Here is an 18,624-nt window from a genome sequence, read left to right on the forward strand (position 1 = left end):
CCTGAAGCATAAACCTATCAAGGCTATGCAGTTTTTCTAAGGACATGGTTAAGATCCCATTTACATAACATTACAGAACAATGTGGTGATTAGGGTAGATGACAGTCCTGTTTTAACCAGATCATAAAAGTGATGCTGGATGTAGTCAAATTTGAAACTTGGTGCAGCTAGAGCAAAAGGGAGAGAAACGTAAACTTAATCCATCTTTCTGCCTCCCATGTTTTGAGGATGAGTGCACCCTAACAGTAAGGAAGGCAACTATGCTAATTTACACTAACTGAAAAATTCTCCTCAAACAGCGCATCTACATGTGTGCTTTACTGAGCAGTAGACTAATTTGCTGTGCAGTAAAGTGTCACTGTCTACACATGTGTGGCAATTAGGCTGGTGTAGACTAATTTACTGTGTTGTGACACAGTGCTATCACAAGCACTATCTGACACTGCCTACCCAAATGCATGTGTAGATGGTGTTGTCTGGATTAGTTTACTTCAGTTCAAATTGCACTGGACTTCATTCAGTTGCATTAATTGCATGTGTAGACACACCCAGTAAGCTTTCCATTGGTCCATGAATATGAGCATCCAGTGCCTTACAGCCTTACCCTGACCTGTTTGTAAGCTGCCCTAACACATTGCCTGTATTGAGTGGAGAACAGCTGGCATAAAGTCAGATACTCAGGTTTCATGACACTACGATTCCTTCAGGTCAAGGGAATCCCCAGTTGCCCAATCAGGGTGGCTTTACTTCCCTTTTTGTGAGGCTTGAGCAATGTAAAGGGGCTTGTCTTATGCCAAGAATTTGACAGATAAGTACAGATGAAGTGAAGAAGAGTAACTTGTGCATGTAGGCTGCATCCATACAAGCACAGATGTTTGTTTCCCAGGGGACAAGGTGTGCCACTGCTACTTGTCCTCAGGGAATGCCCATGCCATGCACACTCTGGTGCACGTCAGGTTACCCTGGGCAGGGTAGAGGAGGCAGCCAGCAATTGTCCTGGCTGCAGCAGCTTTACCTGGGGTCCTAGGGGCCTTGGGAAACTGCAGCCATGGTGCTCCTGCAGCTGAGAGCCTGGCTGGCAGCCAGAACATGGCTCTGGCTGGCCAGGCTCTAGTTTTGGGTGGTGTGCGCTACCACCATGTGCACTGCTTTGTACTTCTTTGTCAGGCTTTTTTGACCCTGGGAGATCCACCCCTTGCTTCAAGGTAGCAGTGCAGGGAATGTCTGCATGTGCAGTGTGTGGTGCTGCAGACAGGTGTGCAATACCACACATCTGCGCTCATCTGGACATGGCCACAGAGTTTTTGTCCACAACATATTTGCCCATTTATCATGTAATTGTATTAGCCTCAATGATTCTGAGACATGCACTCCTTTTTTGCCTATGGTAGCTTTATACTTTCAGAAGTTAAATATTTGCAAATGACCTACATCCTGTCACATGCACTGAATTCATTCTTTATCAATTCAATGCAGATCCTGTATTCCATTTTCTGTCTTCAAGTTTTAAATGCATAATTTTCTAGAGTGCCCACTATTTTATGTGTAAAATACTCTGAGATGCCTTGAAAGCTATGCCTAGCACGCTGTTGTGGTATCACATTAATTGGGTTAAATTGTAAACACGTGATGTGGTATCTTGCATAGTATGTGGAATGAATGAAATAACAAACCTTTCAAGGTACTGGCAATGTGCACTTTGCAGCTCAGATTAGGATCTAGCCCAGATCAGTGATCAAAAGAACAAGGAACTAAAATGCCCAACTTATTTATGAACTATGCAGAGAGGCACTGTAGTACTCAGCATATTTACTTCGAGGAACAGTTCCTTATGTTGCATAGGAACTTTCTAAAATGTTGATGTCAAACAAATTGTGACAACAATTTTGGAATTCAAACAAAACAAAGGGGAGTATTTTCATACAAAAATTTATTGGAAAATTTCTCCTTGACAGGACTTGGCTGAATCAAGTAAATAAAATGCTAACAGTGACTATGGCAATCAAGATACAAACAGCTAATACCATAAGCAGGATAATTCGGCAGTATTTGGAAAGTTTCTTTTCTCTCTCTTTCTTTTTCAACAAGGTATCATACCCAGGAGTATAAATATCCCCCATCCAAAACTGTAGATCGTTAGGATTTTCCTAAAAGAAAGATCAGAAAATGAACTCAGTTCCTCTGTCTGATACAAAAAGTTTCTTAGAACATAGTCAGGAGTATTTTGACTATCATCAGTTAGTGATTAATAGATTTAAGGCATCACAGCACAAATCAGAAAGGCTTATACTTGAGCCATTGGTTGCACTAGCTGCCAAATGCTGCAAATATTGTCCCACAGAGGAACATTAAACCCACAGCTTTCAGCCAGGAACCAAATGTAGGACACCAGCCGTTGAAATGTGATAAAGAAACCCAGAACAACTCTCCTGATGTTCTCATGCTAATTCAGAGGTGCTAATTTACAAATGCAGATCTGAGTTATTTTTTCAGCAGTGGGAACACTAAAAAAAAAAATCTGCACATGATTAATGCTACGCCAAAAGCAGGAAGAAGTGAGTGTTGCAGGTCTGACTGTGGGAAGGCACATATTTAAAAACTTAAATTGAAGCATAATTTAGGCACTTATGTAGCTACCATCAACATAATATCTTAGCATCTCATAAACCTTTATGAATGTTCCTTGTATTTGATACCTGTGAGGTAGGAAAATATAATATTGATCCCATTTAAAGATGGGGAAACTGAGGCACAGAGCTTCAGAGAAGCAAACTATGGAAAAGTAAGAACCTCACTGAGATCTTTAGAGCCTCAAGACTATCCATCCTCTCATGGTTGTACCCATCCAGATGTCTTATCTGTACAAGAACACACTCACATTTACTTCTGGACCTGGAATCACCACCAGATGAGTAAAACATTGTACTCCACTGGCGACGCATAGGGGTGCATACGGGTGCACGTGCACCTCCTGAGATTGGCCATGCACCTCATGGAAAAGCCAGCTGCGAAACCAGAAGTGCCATTGGAAGTGCACTTCTGGTTTCACTGCTGGTGATTTTGGGCTCAGCGATCGTCCGCTGGGGGCCCTACCCCCCAGTCAGTGATCTGGTGCCCCCCCCCCCCGACTCAGGAGGCACTAGTCACCCATGTTGTATTCTGTAATTCAGGACCAAATACATAGCACAGCATCCCAACATGATTCTGCACTACAATACCTTTATGCAAATAGCCAGATTAGAATGCAATGATTGTCTGTCATAATCTTGAACAGTCCAGGAAGGGCATTTTTTCTTCTCCCAGGCATCATCAGTTCGTATGCCACTGTACAAAGGATTGCGCTTGATGGTGGATTTCAAGGTGACAGCTGTAATGTGTTTACCAAGAACTTTGTCAATCGTTTCCGGGTTGACTGCATTGAATTCTAAGCCAGGCTGCTCAGTGACATTTCTCTTTTCACTCTGTAAGACAGTTAGGACAGAAATTGTCTATCATCTTTGTGACGCAGATGCCCCCCCCCATATTTACCACCTGTTGTACAGGAGAAGTAGCGTTTTGTCCTTGAGCAAGTCGATATAGCTCAGTTGACTTCACTGCTGTTGAACCTGGTGATAGCTAACACAGTCCCTGTTCTGTACCCTCAGTTTCAGGTAATACAGTAAAACCAATGTAACAAGCTCTAAAAATTCTCTATCTGTCTATGGGAAAGTTTCCTTTGCTACAGGCATTATGGAAGCACCAAACCTGACAACATCTTAGAAATCCCTCAGTAGCAATAATAATTTAATCAAACTTTTTTCAGTGGGTGAAAAAACCACCACTACCGGGATCTGGACCAGAAAATCTTGGAGAAGTCAAAAGCAGCTGTTTAACCACTAAATGAAGAGTAGCTGTCCAAAGAGCTGACAAAATTGTAGTTATAATAATCAGCAAAAGCAATAATTACTAAGCACTAAGACCTTTTCAGTGTGCTAAGAAGTACAATTCCACTTCACCATACAGTTTCAACTTTTTTCTGCTATTTTCAATTAAGTTCTAGCGATATCCTAGCAGGCCCAGAAGTCCATGTACAATACAGTCATTGCATCCCTTCATTCCAGAATGTCCTATAGCAGTGCCAGAATTTCCTCTTACGGTATGCATAAAGTACAAAAGGAATTCTCCTGGCATTACCCCTTCAGTGTTTAAAATGTTTGCCACTGGGAACTTTGATCTGAGATAACTGAAGTCTGATGGTGACTTATGACTGCATTGTAAGGAGCACTGGAAAGCAGATGGAATCAGACACCCCAAACTCCTCTATATTTAAAAAGCTCAGAAAAACAGCCATACACTGAAAACCTTCCCCATTCTTCATGAAGGCATAAAGCAGTTGAGGCAAACAATGGGGAGCAGAAGAGCTTCCCCTCAAAAGGTTTCCCATGTAAACAGAATTCTATAAAAATGCCCCTTTGAAGGAGCATCATTGACAATCTTATCACTTGATCACACACAAGTGACTATGCATGTTGCACATCAATAATTATCACAATCTGGTATTAGTGGGTGGGTGGATCCCCAGCACCTGTGAGTCTCTCTGTTAGCTCAGTTTCCATATGTCATCCTTTAGCCTTGACATATCCCCTTTTGATATTATTCCTCACATTGCAATTATAGTTGGCACTATAACCCTCTGGCTTTTGCTGGCCTGATTTCAGTTGAGCTGATGTTTTAATCTGTCATTTCTTGCTGCTTGTATTTTATTTTGTTTATTTCTTATTTAAAAATCTTCCACAGTTTTAATGATGCATCCCTAAGGCTTGCTAGTTGGTTGAATATAGGGAGCATTTTGTTGAAGAAAGTGAGCTGTCTCACCAGGGGATGCATGTTCTCACCAAGCTAAAGTACTGTGAAAAGTATGTGACTTGACAGTAATATTTAAATCTGTTTTAAATAAAAATGCTTTTAAATTGGAACAGAACTAGTTCAAAATTTGCTCATGAAGGCAATACTTGGTGATTAACAGTACTTTTTGGTAATACCCCAAATAATCTAGCCCCCTGTTGGGCGCTTGTACACACCACGGGGGTTTAATTCTGCTCTGTTCACCAGGGCACCTCTTGGCGTTACAAGGAACAATGGTCACAAACTGATAGAGAGCAGATTTAGGCTAGTAATCAGAAGAAACTTCACGGTAAGGGTGGCCAAAATTTGGAATGGGCTTCCAAGGGAGGTGGTGCTCTCCCCTACCTTGGGGGTCTTTAAGAGAAGGATGGATAGGCATCTGGCTGGGGTCATCTGACCCCAGCACTTTATTCCTGCCTAGGCAGGGGGTTGGACTCGATGATCTGTTGAGGTCCCTTCTTACCCTAGCATGTATGAATCTATGAATTTGGTTTAGTTATCCCTAAATTGAAATGGTGTGTTTTTAAAAACCCAGAGTTTCCACTGTTTCACTTTAGAGAGAATTAAACTGAATGAGACTCCCATGGTGTGTACACAAGGGTGGGGGCTTGATCCTTACCTGCCTCTCTGGTGGCGGGGGTGAGGGTGAGCTGCCAACAGGCCAAGCAGTCCTTGAGCTGCGTGGGGGCCTGGTGCTTCCCTCCGCAGCAATGGCAGCACCCCCCAGGTAGCACCCTCCTGCTGGCACCCAGGTCGGGCAGTCCTAGGGGGCACCGCAGCCATGGATGGAAGCACTAGCCCTCCCTGCAACCACAGAGGGACACACCGGGCCCGCGCACAGCTCAAGCAGACAGGATTCAGAGAAAAGAAGAAAAAAGATCAGGTTCCTTGCCACTTTAATTCTTTTTCTTCAGTCAAGCCTGCCTGCCTGCACGGGCAGCCACCAGGTCACACAACCTCTAAGCTGCACGGGGCCTGGTGCTTTCCTCTGTGGCTGTAGCACCCCCCATGACCACCCAGGCCACGTGCCAGTGGGCGAGTGCCACCCTGTGCACTCTTGCACTTTGTTAGGTAGCAAACTAAAACACCTCAGAGGTGTTTTATCTTCCTACATTACAAAGTCATTTTCAAGTGGAATATGCTGCAAAGCATGCAAACAGCAACGCCATTAAAGAGGTGCAAAAGAGCATTTAAGCTGCTTTAGAGGCCAATTTTGTGGCACCTAGAAAGGCCCACTGATACCAAAACTGACTGTAACTTCTTTTTCTTGGAGAATATTGACTTGGGAATGTGGGTAGCCATGCATATGAGCATGACAATAGAGAAGAGATGATATGGAGTGAGACCCTCTGAGGAGAGCAGGATAGGTTATTGAAGTGAGGGAATTCAAACCAAATTCATAGACTCATACATGTGAACGATTCAAAAGAGAAAAATGTATCCACTGTTAGGTAGGGACAACCTTAATGTTGCCCTCAAATCAATAAATCTCTAGGCAAGACCCCTGGTAGTAATCCAGCCTGACTCTGAGCTCTTTACTGAACTTCAGACTGGGTGCATCTACATGTGCCATTTGTATGCAGCAATAAACTGCAAAGCTTATTGATCCACAGTTTATTGCTCCTGGGAAGCTCTCGAGTGTGTGGTTTACACATGCGCCTGGACATGCACAGCACACTGAGCCAGGTTGGAGCAGCCCTGGCTGGCAGGGAGCCCTGGGGTTCAGCCTGCCAGCCTGGGACTGTTGCAACTGGGCTCAATGTGCTGTGTAGGGGCTGGTTGAGGCACAAGGGTGCTTCTGTGTGGGGCTAGCTGGCAGGCAGCACCCTCATGCCCTAGCCAGCCAGTTCAGTATCTACATGTGCACTACTGCATGCAAAAAAATTTCACAGCAGGGTAAGACATATATTTACAAGTCCTACCCTACTATGGAGTTTATTAGTTTTGTGCGCCCTAATAGGAGTGCACATGTAGCTCCTGAGACCTTTACTGTGCAGTTCATTAGTCAGCTGTGCAGTACGTGTCTCAAATTGGAGACCGGAGACTACAAGCACAAGAAATCAACGGCAGTCCCACACCTTGGTGCTCCCGGCTTCCAACCTTTCACATTCCACTTTCTGTCCCTATTTTCTGTAACTGGAACCAAGTATATTTATGGAAAAGTTAGAGACAGAGAAATAGTTCATAATCTGATTCCTTAAGAGCCTTTGCTCAAGGAACAGGACAGCCATTTTGGATGTCTTTTATACAGACTTCTAGGAAAGTTATAGATGGGAAAGGACAGTTCATGCAGCTTGGGCTGACAGAATACAACCACTCAGTCAACCTTAAGTATTAGCATACACATACCCACAGAGATGGAGGTGAAGAATAGAGAAAAACACTTTGTCTTGGAGCTTTTAAAGTAGATACGGCCCTAAAACTAGAGTAAGAAAGAAGAAGGAATGATGCGAGATCCCAGAAGTCCAGAGAAAAAGTTTAGGTCTAAAAACTGAAGCAGACTATAGGTAACCTGCAACAATCAGATGTATACCCACAAGACAGAAAAAGAGAGGATGATTGGAGCTGGAAAATATGCAGTACAACTTCATTATAATGAATCACCTTGACACTGGGTGAAAAGTTCATTAAAAGAGGGTGTTTGCTATAACAGCATTAGTCAGTTTGCTGCATCATAATAATGAAAACATGAGTTCCTGATGTTGGAATTGTTAAAAGCCAGGGGGGAGGGTGTTTTAAAGGGGTCTTGTTATGTTAAGGTTTTACTATATTTGCAAATAGTCATTCAGTTAGAAACCATGCACTTGTTCTTGCCATTCACTTGCAACCTATTCTAAGTACTTTGCACAGGCTTCTGTGCAAACAAGATTTTATTCAGGAATGTTCAAAAAAAGGAAATCACTGTGAATCCTGATATAAATATTCATTCAGCTGATTATTGCTATTTTTTGGAGAAGTCAAATGGACAACTCTTTGTGGGCTTGGAACTCATCTAAAACATAAAAGATAATATTTGACTTAGGTGACTGTTCATACAATATGAATTGTGGATTAGAAATGTTAAATGCTCCAAGCAATATTTGTGGTGCGGAATTCATGATAAAGCTATAATCTGAAATGTATTAATAAAATATTCAATGAGCACTTTCAATAATTAACAAAACTGTAATGCTGTTTACAAAACAGGTGATTTGCCAGAAAGAAACCATTTGACTAGTTGTTCACAGTGAATAGTTTGCCCTGTTCCAAGCAGGACAGAGATCTGGCATAGAGAAGGATGACCTTGCAGAGAGATTTATAGAGAATTAATAGAGACTCCATCTCTGGGAGATCTGTTTCCTCCGTAAGTTTTCTAGCTCAATATTTTGTTTCAGTATATTATTTTATTATTTCACGACACAAAACTATACAAGCACCTGTTTATTTAGGGAACATTTCTATCACATTGACTTTATCTTCGATCAAGTAAACTTTTTGAAAAGTAGATCTTTCTGAGAAAACTTCTGCACATTTTTATCTGTTCCTAAAGTGAAAATCAAGAATTAAGCTAACATTAAGAATGTGAACTGTGAAAATCAGGAAATCACAAGCTAAGGCTGAGTCCTTTCAAGCCCATCTTACTGCAAGTAGGGATCAAAGGGATCTCTAAACAATAAGTGATTTTACATATTGGAGGTCAAATTCTGCATACAGTTTCTCTATGTATGTAACATAGCACCTAGTAACAGATGTTCTTACACAAAAGAACTCCTCCCCATAACAGTTTGTCAATTCACTGAGTCATTTGACTAAACTAGAATAATATTTGGCTAGCAATGCTTTTCCTCCACATTGCTTTCTTCCCCAGACCTTCCAGGCTTGTTGTTGCTGGACAGCATGGTTCCTATTGCATTGCTGACCCTCACCATGACATCCTCAGCATGTCCACAATTGAACTCTGAGTCATAGAAGATGCAGGGGAATGGACTCCGTCTCCAGTAACTTTAATGAGATTTTCTGTTGGAGAACTGGTATAGCTCCACACAAACAGCACTGCAGAGAGGCAGCCCAAAGGTAACCTGGACATGGATAATTGTGACAAAGCCTGCAATACAAAGGGGAACTTTGAAACCTTTGTGCCAAGCATTGATGGTACAAACACAGCTACAGCTGTAGATTAACAATTAGAAAGTAGCTGGATATTCAACATGATCAAAGACTGCACATTTTATTAAAAAGATAAGAATAAACTATACCTAGAAAGGGAGAGCTACCAATTCCATCATTTCTGCTGGCTGTTACTTACAGTTTACTACCATCACCTTCATTAGTTTCAGTGAACTTCAATCAGCAAGTAGTGATTTAACTCCCAATTTTTGGTACCTGAGAGAGCCCTGAGTCCAATGAAAAACTGATGCAGAGGTGAATTTTATCAACATCTGAATAACCACATCACCACTCTTCTAGTGGCTTCACATACAAATTTCAAAAGCACATAGAATGGTGGCAGCTTCTCAAATGAGAGAACTATTGGGACAGAAAAGAATCACCAATTACTATACCACATGGGTCCTCTCAGGAGGAAGGAATGGAGTAATTTAAGCCCAACTTCATCTACCTTTGCTAGTACCCACAACTGTGCCAGCAAAACTACATGATTACTGGATACAAAAGCAGGTGGTGAATCAGAAATTATCAGTATGTGTACTTGGTTGTGGGATGTGGAGATATTTAATGAAGGAGGCAAGAGATATCTGTATGTAGCTAGGTCTAAAATCAGACTTACATTAGCAGAGGACACATCTACATGTGCTATTAATGTGAAGCAATAAAATCCAGTGCATATTGTGCTGGAGTTTATTGCTCCCTAGCTCTGTGTTTACACGTGCATCTGGGACAGAGCACCCCTGCCTGGCAGGGGGCTCTGGGAGTCAGAATGCCAGCCCAGGGCTGCTCCAAGCCAGCTCAATGTGCTGTGGAGGGACTGGCTGGGGCACGAGTTTGCTCCAGTGTGGGGCTAGCCAGCAGACAGCCTCCACACTGAAGCACTCTTGTGCCCCAGCCAGCCCCATCAGCATCTAAATGTGTGGTGCTGCCCAGTAAAAAACTCTGCCATAGTATAGTTTTTGTATTTACAAGTACTAACCTACAGCAGAGTTAGTTAGTTTACTACAGCCGAATAGGACTGCACGTCTAGATGCTGAGACTTTAATTCTTTGTGGCTGTGTCTACACAAGACGTTTACTGAAGAGCTGCTTAATTAGCCATGCAGTAAAGAACTCCAGATATTGTCATGACCTCCTCAGTAATGAAAGTGGGTAGCAGGGCGATGATTATATTAGCCATTAATTAGCATGAATAAATTCTTTTCAATGTTATAACACTAACCTCAGTTGTACATAGCTGTATGTCATGCTTCTGAAGAAAGCTGCAAACATTAGAAAGGGCACTTTTCTTACTTTAAAGACAAGCTTCCAGGAGACTAGCTATGTAAGATAAGAAGCTGATATGAATTTATTTAAGAATCCTGATATGTAATAAAGATATGACTGTGGTAAGTCACTTGGGTCAGTAAGTTAGAATTTCTGGATTGGTCTGGTGGATTATTAGGACTGTATTAGTAGGATTATATTGATCTCACTTAATAGGGATCTATGGAGGCAGCAAAAGAGAAGACAATCCAATATTTTAATTAGGTAGGTAGCCTTAAGCACACACTTGGAAGACAATGGGGCCAGCATTTCTCTTAACCATTTTGTTTCCAACAAGTGTTCTTTTGTTAGTATTTTGAGAGCCTGGAGATCCAATAATGAGTTAAAAAATGCTTTTCATGAGCAGAAGGGGATGTCGCATGCCAGAAAGTGACCAGGGAGAGGGGCTGATTCAAAGATGATCTGTAAAAGTTTCAAAAGAATTAACTCTTACCAGATCCAGGGAATGGAAAGCCCTAGGGAAAAGTAGGCATGTATATCAACTGGTTTTAATTTTATGTTTTCTCTGAAAGGTCTTTGTTCTAATAAATAATGCTTCACTTAAAGAAGGCAAAACTTGATATCTGGTTACCAACATCATTGCTCCTGGAGAAATGCAGGGTCTGAGCCAAAGTCAGACCGATGGAAGCAATCATAGTTGATATAAAAGGGACTACAACCCAGGGTTTGGGCTAAGAGTGAAAGAATTGCATGATTCCATCTTGAGGCCTAGAGGGAACTTTTTGGACAGCCCAAGAGGTCAGAAATTCAGTTAGCCTGATAACTGTGATACATATGGTGGCAGCATTTGCAGGATGAGTGTTGAATTTCCCATAAGTAGATTAAAGACAAAAAAAGAACTGGCCTGGTATTTTTTTCTAGGAAGAACAGGAAAAGATCATCAGGAACGATGAGTTAGGAGCAATTCAATGAAAGTCACCAAATAGAATTATGCAGAGGCAGATAAACTCTGCAAAGGCACAACTAGTTAATAGGCTGTACTCAAGAACCTGAAAATGAATGCATGAGGTGAGGGCACAGAGTAGCCCTGCACACCAGCAGGACTAGGCAGTCCTGAAGGAGACACTGCATGCAGTAAATGACCTTTAGTGAAAAAAAACCGTCTTCAGTTTTCAAACAGCAGTTTTACGAGCAAGGGCCAAGATTCTGTGCATTGCTTTATTTAAAGTATACAACTCAAATACACAGCACAATGAGAAAACTTCACTCTGTCTAACACCAAAAAGAGAACCATTTTTGTCTGAAATGCAAGTTATTTGTTATGTCAAGCTGCCTTTTATAATGGAAATAAATTAAAACACTTATAGGTGGAGGAAACACTTACATAAGCACTTAAGTGCACTTGAAATTGAATGATCTCATGATAAAGGTCCCAGAGAGCCCACAAATGCACCACTGAGCAGTCACTTTACATAGGGAATCCTGAGGAGGAACTGTTTCTTAAAAGAAAATGAATTCCTGGACAGGGAATTAGGCTATTCTCAAGGTTTAATGACTTCAGGAGTCTGTAGGTCACTCGCATCTGTTCTGAAATGAAACACCCCCCTCCTGTTCCTGAATTAACTAACCCTTAACCCCATTAGCCCTCCCATCTTAAAATAAAACATGTTATTCCTACACCATTAGCCATCATGTTGATTTTAACGTCTGGAACTCATCAGTGCCTTAGCTTCTCCTTAGTTGCTCGTCAGCAAAAAGAGAGAGAGAAATAAAATGCACTTTGAGCCACGGTGCTTTATCTGCACAACATGCATCCACAAATGCATATAACAAAGACAAAGTTTGTGCTTTAGGTTTAACATTTTTAAAAACATATTCCGAGGATCTTTCTTGAGGAACTGGACATCTAGTAGCTTTCTGTTGAGATGGCTGTCCTGGTGCAGAGTAAGTTTTAGGAATGATGCTAGTCGTCTGATGGGGAATACTCCTCACAGATTGAATCCTGCTGGAATTTGTCAGTAACGGCTCTGGGACAGTTACCCTTATTTACTAACAGTCAATTAGAATATTCCCTGCTGATGAGGGGTCTCTTTGTATGGATTGCTTCATTTCTGCACCCAATGGTGGGCTACGTGTGGTGAGAAATAAGTTGCCAGTACTGCACCACCTCCCTCTCTCTTGGATCATGTGGACGTCTCTCCCTTGGTTAGAGCTCCGTGCACGTATTTCATTCCACCCTATCCCAACTCCTATAAGGGAAGCATCATAATATATTATGCCAAGGCTCATCTTGTAGAGATACTTATCTCATGCCTCCCTTTTAAGGAAGGTTGAAGAAGTTGCAGTTGTGGCTATCTTAGGAATCTGTGGGCACATCTACACAAGATGTGTACTGCACAGCTGACTAACTAGCTCCACATTAAACATCTCATGTCTACACATGCAGTGCTATTAGGTAGGAGTGAACTAATTAACTCCTGCTTAATATTTACAAGTACTATCCTAATATTTACAAATACAGTAAAAGCTGTGTTAACCGCACTTTATTCACCAGAAAACTCTATTAACCAGCAACCGAGCGATGTGGCAAAAGCAAAACCAGAAGTACCACTTCTGGGGGACTTCCAATTTTGCCGCCACGAACTGAGTTTTTCTTTGCCACTTTTTTGTCCCATGGCAAAGCAGCCTGCGTGGGAAAAAGCAGCCTGCACAGGGACCCCCTCCCTGTCCCCCGGCACATTGACGCTGGGGAGTGCACCAGACGGTGCACATTTGATTAACCAGATTATTTGATCCCCTGGGGGATGCCAGATAACAGAGCTTTTACTGTACTATTCTGCTGCAGGGCTTTTTTACTCCACAGCAGCACATATGTAGATGCTGACATGGCTGGCTGGAGCACAAGGATGCTTTAGGGCAGGGGCTGCCTGTTAACATGTAAATGCAGTGCCCAGGATGCAATAAACTTCAGCACAATAAGCACCGGTGTTTATTGCTTTGACTTAATGGCACCTGTAGACACACCCAGTTAGAGGCAATTTGCTAGGGAGCCAGGGAGCGAAGCAGTTAATTCACAGTGTGGTTCTCTCTTTCAGCCAATCCTTTGAGTTCTGAGGATTTTCTGGAGAGCCCATGCTGGTTCCACAGAGCGAGGACCAAATTGTGCAAGCTGGATAACTTCCTGAGGAGTGCCTTCATTTAAATGTTTTCCTATTTTTCCCCTCCCCGTGTTTGACTCTTCTTTCTTCTCTCTTCTATTACCCTAACATAACACTTTGGTGTCCACTTATATAACCAATGTTAATCAAATTAATAATATACTATATAATCATAAATAGTAGAAACTTCCTATAATTAAGAATGTATCCGGGTTGCCATAGAGTTCTTTGGGAATTTCTCTCTCCTCTGCTTCTTAGTGTATTATGTAGGAAGATTTCCATCTGACTCCATGTAACAGTACATGCACTCAATAGTAGAACTTGTCATTCATCTAGGAACTAGGAAATTCTGTAAATATATCACAAGCAATCACATGACCTGAAGCACTGTAAGAATGAGGGCAAAACTATCTGACAGGAGTGGCTTTAAGCTTACAGTATCAAAAAAGATTATTCTCATAGGGCCTTATCCTGATCCGTTTGAAATCAATGGCAAGACTCTTACTGACTTCAGTTGTGGAAGATAGAGGATGGTGGAGCTGCAGCAAAAGGCTCAACCCCAAATTTCACAAAAATGCTATAGACTGCTAAGGAAAGAAACCCACTGTTCAGGTCTTTCCAGTAGCCCTTACCTGTAAATAGACCCTGTTGTGCCATTGCTGAGCTTCTGGAAAAACTGCTTCTGGGAGGTGTGCCAGGCTGGCATGTAGAAAGGCAGAGTTTTTCACCAAAGATTTTACTTCCAGTTGAAGGAATTTATCAGGGTGGTTGTTGTTTGGCAAAGCAGAGAAATCCATGTTTCCCTCCTGTTGAGTAATAATAAAAACAGCCCAGGCTTCTGCTTCCTGGCTGTGCGCACACAGTCAATTATTAATGAAGTGAAGAAGGATCCGACAGTTGCCTGAAACTGTACCTGATCCCGGCTTGGTGTCAGGCTCACTTATATTGTTTACAAATGATAACCGATCATTTAGAAGCAGCAGAGGTGAGACTTATTTCTATAAGTGCCTAACTTAAGTTTTCAAGTTCAAGGTCCATTTTGATAGATGTATATGTGCTCATTAAAGGTAACAGAGTATCAGTGACCAGATGCATGAGACACTTAAATGCATACCCACACTTCCTAAAGTGACCTGCCAAAGATTTCAGGCTTAGAGTACTTCAAAGGAAGTTCTTTTTTCTGAAAATTAGAAGCAGCCTATAGTAGAAGGAAATGGGACAAAACTTTCAGAAATGTTTTATAGGGATACTAACTCACTTGATCTTGCCACAGTGTTTAGCAGTTTGCCATTGCTACTTTGATATTCATGCTCTCAGAGTAAAGAGATGTTGACAAACAATTCTTCACCGAGTTAAAAAGTATTAATTTATTTCAGCTATTGATACAGGAAATTTTCCTTAGAGGATTGATCCTCCTCCCCTTCAAGTCAATAGTAAAACTGTCATTGACTTTGAACACTACAAAATCAAGCTTAAGCCTTATTATATTTGTAATGCTTGTACTGTATTTTCTTTTAATCTTTTGTAGTGAATGACTTTACAAAAATGATACTGACAGTTTTCACTAGCTAAGATGGGCAAAATGAAAGGAATATAAAACCAATTTCCACTCTGGTAACAATGCAGGGTCCTAATAATAACAACTCCACAATTTGAATCAATTTATTGCAGTAATATTTTTGTATCTTCTTCTGCTCATAGATATCCCTAGAATATGTATATTTGTTACTATTCAACAAAATATTTTATGAACTTTGTTAATATGCAGCTCACCAAGTGGAAATCTCTTGGAAAGTATGTTTCTTAGTTGCAGCTGGCCACAGGTCCATAGCTAAAAGTTTATGTCTGACTGGGTGAGCATACTCATGTCGTCTGTCCCTGCTACCACAATGAGATTTTTGGTTTTTTCCCCAACGGACTTTGTTTCATTAAAGAGCTTTATGGTGAAGCCCTCTGGCACCACTAGAATATATTGCTAGTTTATGGTGTCTGTGACATTCTTGAAGTTATTAATTTGCTTTGATAATGCTTTACCAGAATTCAGAATGTAGCAATTAGTGTTGTGACGTACTTAAAGAGACCGGATACATCCTCTGAAGCATCTCTATCTGTCATAGGTTTTTACTTTTAGCACTAATGTCCTAGTTAGCTCTGAGAGGCAAGGATTTCTTAGAGTGATATTTTTTTATTGGATCAACTATAGTCAGGATAGGGTTAGACAGGCTTCCAAATGCAACACATTCTTCATCAGATCTGACCACTCACTTTAAAAAAAAAAAATGTTTTAACATATAAATGGCCAAAGGACAAGCCATTTGTGGTACTCATCAAGAAAAACTTGACACAAAAAACTGAAATAAAACACTCTTCCAGTTGAAATGATGCCAGAAGAATTACAAGCCAGGAAGGTAGAGTGAGTGATAACTGGGGGGAACTTTTGGTCAGAGTTGTGCTTCACATATCCCCACAGTGTACAACTAGAACAAGCTCTCTGCACTGCTAAAATCCCACTTCATCCATCAAAACAGAGTGTAAGTGGGATTTAATAAGCACCCAGGCTGGACCCTGTGAACCAGAGTGAATTTCATCTTTATTTTCCAACTGAATTTGACTGCTTTGACATTGTTTGAAGTGATATATATTCATCAGCCTGGAAGGAAAGACTATTAATAGAGAGGGATTGTTAGGAGAACTGAATAAATTCTGATGCGATTGCTTAGCAGCTGAAGACTGCAACTGCTTCACTGAGCACATCTGGAAAGTGCTCTGAGCTGTCAGTCCAATCTGTATAGTCTCTGGAGTGACATTGCTGTGCAAGGTAGTAATACATTTTGAGGCTATCATACCTACAGCCCACCAACCAAACACATTTTCAAAACCTGTGTCCTATTTTGTAACAACACAGCGTATTGATCTGTGTTGTTTCTTTGAATTGTGGTGAATGCTTAAAAAAGAAGTAAAATATAGTTGATTTTAGAGAGATCAGAGAATTACTAAAAGGAAGGACTTAGACTGGATTTCTTGAGTGTATTTTTAACTTTGGAGCAGCAGGATGTTGGTTGCCATGGTCCCCTGCTTTACCTGTGGCAGATTAGGGTGATATGTATTGTGTTGTCAGGGCTGATTATTTAGTTTTGCTAAGAGGCTAGACAATGGATTTGTATAGGATGGTTTGGATAGGCATGATCCTGCCTCAGGCAGTGGTTTGCGCTAGATGACCTCTCAAGGTCCCTTCCAGCCCTACTTCGCTATAAGTCTATCACTATGCATATACATAATGACTTCAAGTCACACAAACTTCACATACATCTAATGAATAGTCCTATAACATATCTACTGAAGGAATGAAAGCCACAGTTAAGGATGTAATCAACTTAGTATATAACTTTGTTTGTGCTTGTCTATTTAGAAAGCAAGTTTTCTTCATGGAAAAGTGAAAACTTGTAGGACTTTTAATCTTAAAAGAATATAGATAATAGTCCTTGCTGAAATTAAGCCTCTTGGGCCCTGAAGCTAAGCAAGTGCAGAAGCATTTGTAAAAATTCTTGATAAATCTGAGGGAAAAAAATCCTCAAGACAGCTAAATTATAGAACCAGATTGTATGTTACATAAGTGTCTGTGACATTGTAGAGCAGTGTACTATAGTAGCCAAGTCTTCTAGCTGTAAATAACACACAATTTATTTGTGTCATTTGCCATTATGAAAAAATAACATTCTTAATGTCAGAATTGTTGTTTTTTTTTTATCTTTTCTTCCTCAGTTTTTAAAATTCATCATCATACATTAGTGCATTCAAGTTGTATTTCTGAACCCAGAAATGCTAAAGCTAAAATTCTGGCATTTCAAGATCAAGTATGCTAAAATACCTATACTAACATCAGTGGGAATTAATGAGGGACTTAAGTGCTCTTCCTAGGCAGGGAGGTTCTGACCAGAACCTCAGTTATTATATTGTATTTAATATAGTTGTATAACATCTTCAGAAAAAATTAAAGAACACATTAGCCCCAGGCAACAGGTGTGATTCTCTCCCCCTTCCTTTAGGGCAAAGAAATAAGAATTTGAGTCTCAGTTTTTTAAACAAGAATTGCTTGCTTAATAAATTAAGTTTGAAAAGATAACATTTCTCCATTATAAAACTGTTTACATTTCTTGACTGTGGGCCCAAATTTCTTCTTTCTGTACACAGGTAAAATGAAACAATGATACAATAAATGGTTATAGGAATTAACTTAAGAAGGGTGCGGCATAATTTAAAGGAGCCCCAGAAACATTATATGTAACAAATACATAGAGACACTTATCTTAGTCTAAATCTACACACTAAACTTCATACTTAACTTTTGGTCAATTAGAAAGTGCAATTAAAGACCACGTTAAGCACTTTGTGCTGCGACTCTAAGGCCACATCCAGGTGAGCACGGATGTGCGGGATGTGGCATCACAGACCCATCTGCAGTACCACACATTCAGATGTTCCCCGCCCTGCAGCCCAGGTTTCTTTTTGACCCTTGGAGATCTTGGGGTCAAAAAAACCCATGCCAAAAATAAAAGCCAAGTGGTGCACATGGCAGCAGCGTGCACTGCCCCAAACCAGAACCTGGTTGGCCAAAGTCATGCTCCAACTGCTGGCCAGACTTTCTGTCACTGCTGCAGCCCTGGGAGACCCCCAGGGCCCCAGGTAAAGCAGCCTCCCCTACCCCACCCAGGGTACCCTGCTGTGCACCAGAGCGTGCATGGCACGGGCATTCTCTGGGGATAAATAGCAGTGGCACAAAGTGTGCTGCTGTTACTTGTTCCCAGCGAAACAAACATCTGTGCTTGTCTGGGCGTGACCTAAAACATCCAGACTATAAGAGAGGTGTATCCTCAACTGAGATAGGCTTGCCCAGGTTAACCAGGATTACAACAGCAGTAAAGACAAAGTGACTGCTTTTAACTGAAGTTAACAGTCTGAGTTCAAGCATATAAGGATCCTGGGGCTGAACTCGATCTGCTAACCCAAGATGAAAGCTGTGTTCCTGTGGATTAGATCCACAAGGCAAGATTTAGCCTCTTAAGATGTGGATCCTAGGTCCAACATTTAAATCCTCAAAATCCCTATTCAAGTACTGCCTAACTCTGGAGACATCTTTAGCCCATAAATACCTAAATTACAGTCAGTACAAT

General features: G+C 41.1%; 1 protein-coding gene across 2 annotated transcripts; it reads right to left on the reverse strand.

The window, feature by feature from the left end:
- Nucleotides 1-1,912: 1,912 nt before the first annotated feature.
- Nucleotides 1,913-14,592, reverse strand: MINAR2 (membrane integral NOTCH2 associated receptor 2). 2 transcript variants are annotated; one of them, XM_006259262.4, is made up of 3 exons: nt 14,086-14,592; nt 3,219-3,461; nt 1,913-2,147 (listed from the first exon to the last, which is right to left on the reverse strand). In XM_006259262.4, exons 1-3 carry the CDS (start codon nt 14,248-14,250, stop codon nt 1,968-1,970), a joined length of 588 nt encoding a protein of 195 aa, XP_006259324.1. In that variant the 5' UTR covers nt 14,251-14,592; the 3' UTR covers nt 1,913-1,967. The 2 variants fall into 2 exon arrangements, 1 of the variants encoding a protein (XP_006259324.1); XR_009461009.1 differs by lacking the exons at nt 1,913-2,147; nt 3,219-3,461 and adding an exon at nt 8,292-8,968 and having other exon boundaries at nt 14,086-14,173.
- Between the last annotated feature and the right edge of the window lie 4,032 nt (nt 14,593-18,624).

The sequence above is a fragment of the Alligator mississippiensis genome, chromosome 3 (genome assembly GCF_030867095.1).
Source record: "Alligator mississippiensis isolate rAllMis1 chromosome 3, rAllMis1, whole genome shotgun sequence".
Classification (NCBI taxonomy): domain Eukaryota; kingdom Metazoa; phylum Chordata; order Crocodylia; family Alligatoridae; genus Alligator; species Alligator mississippiensis.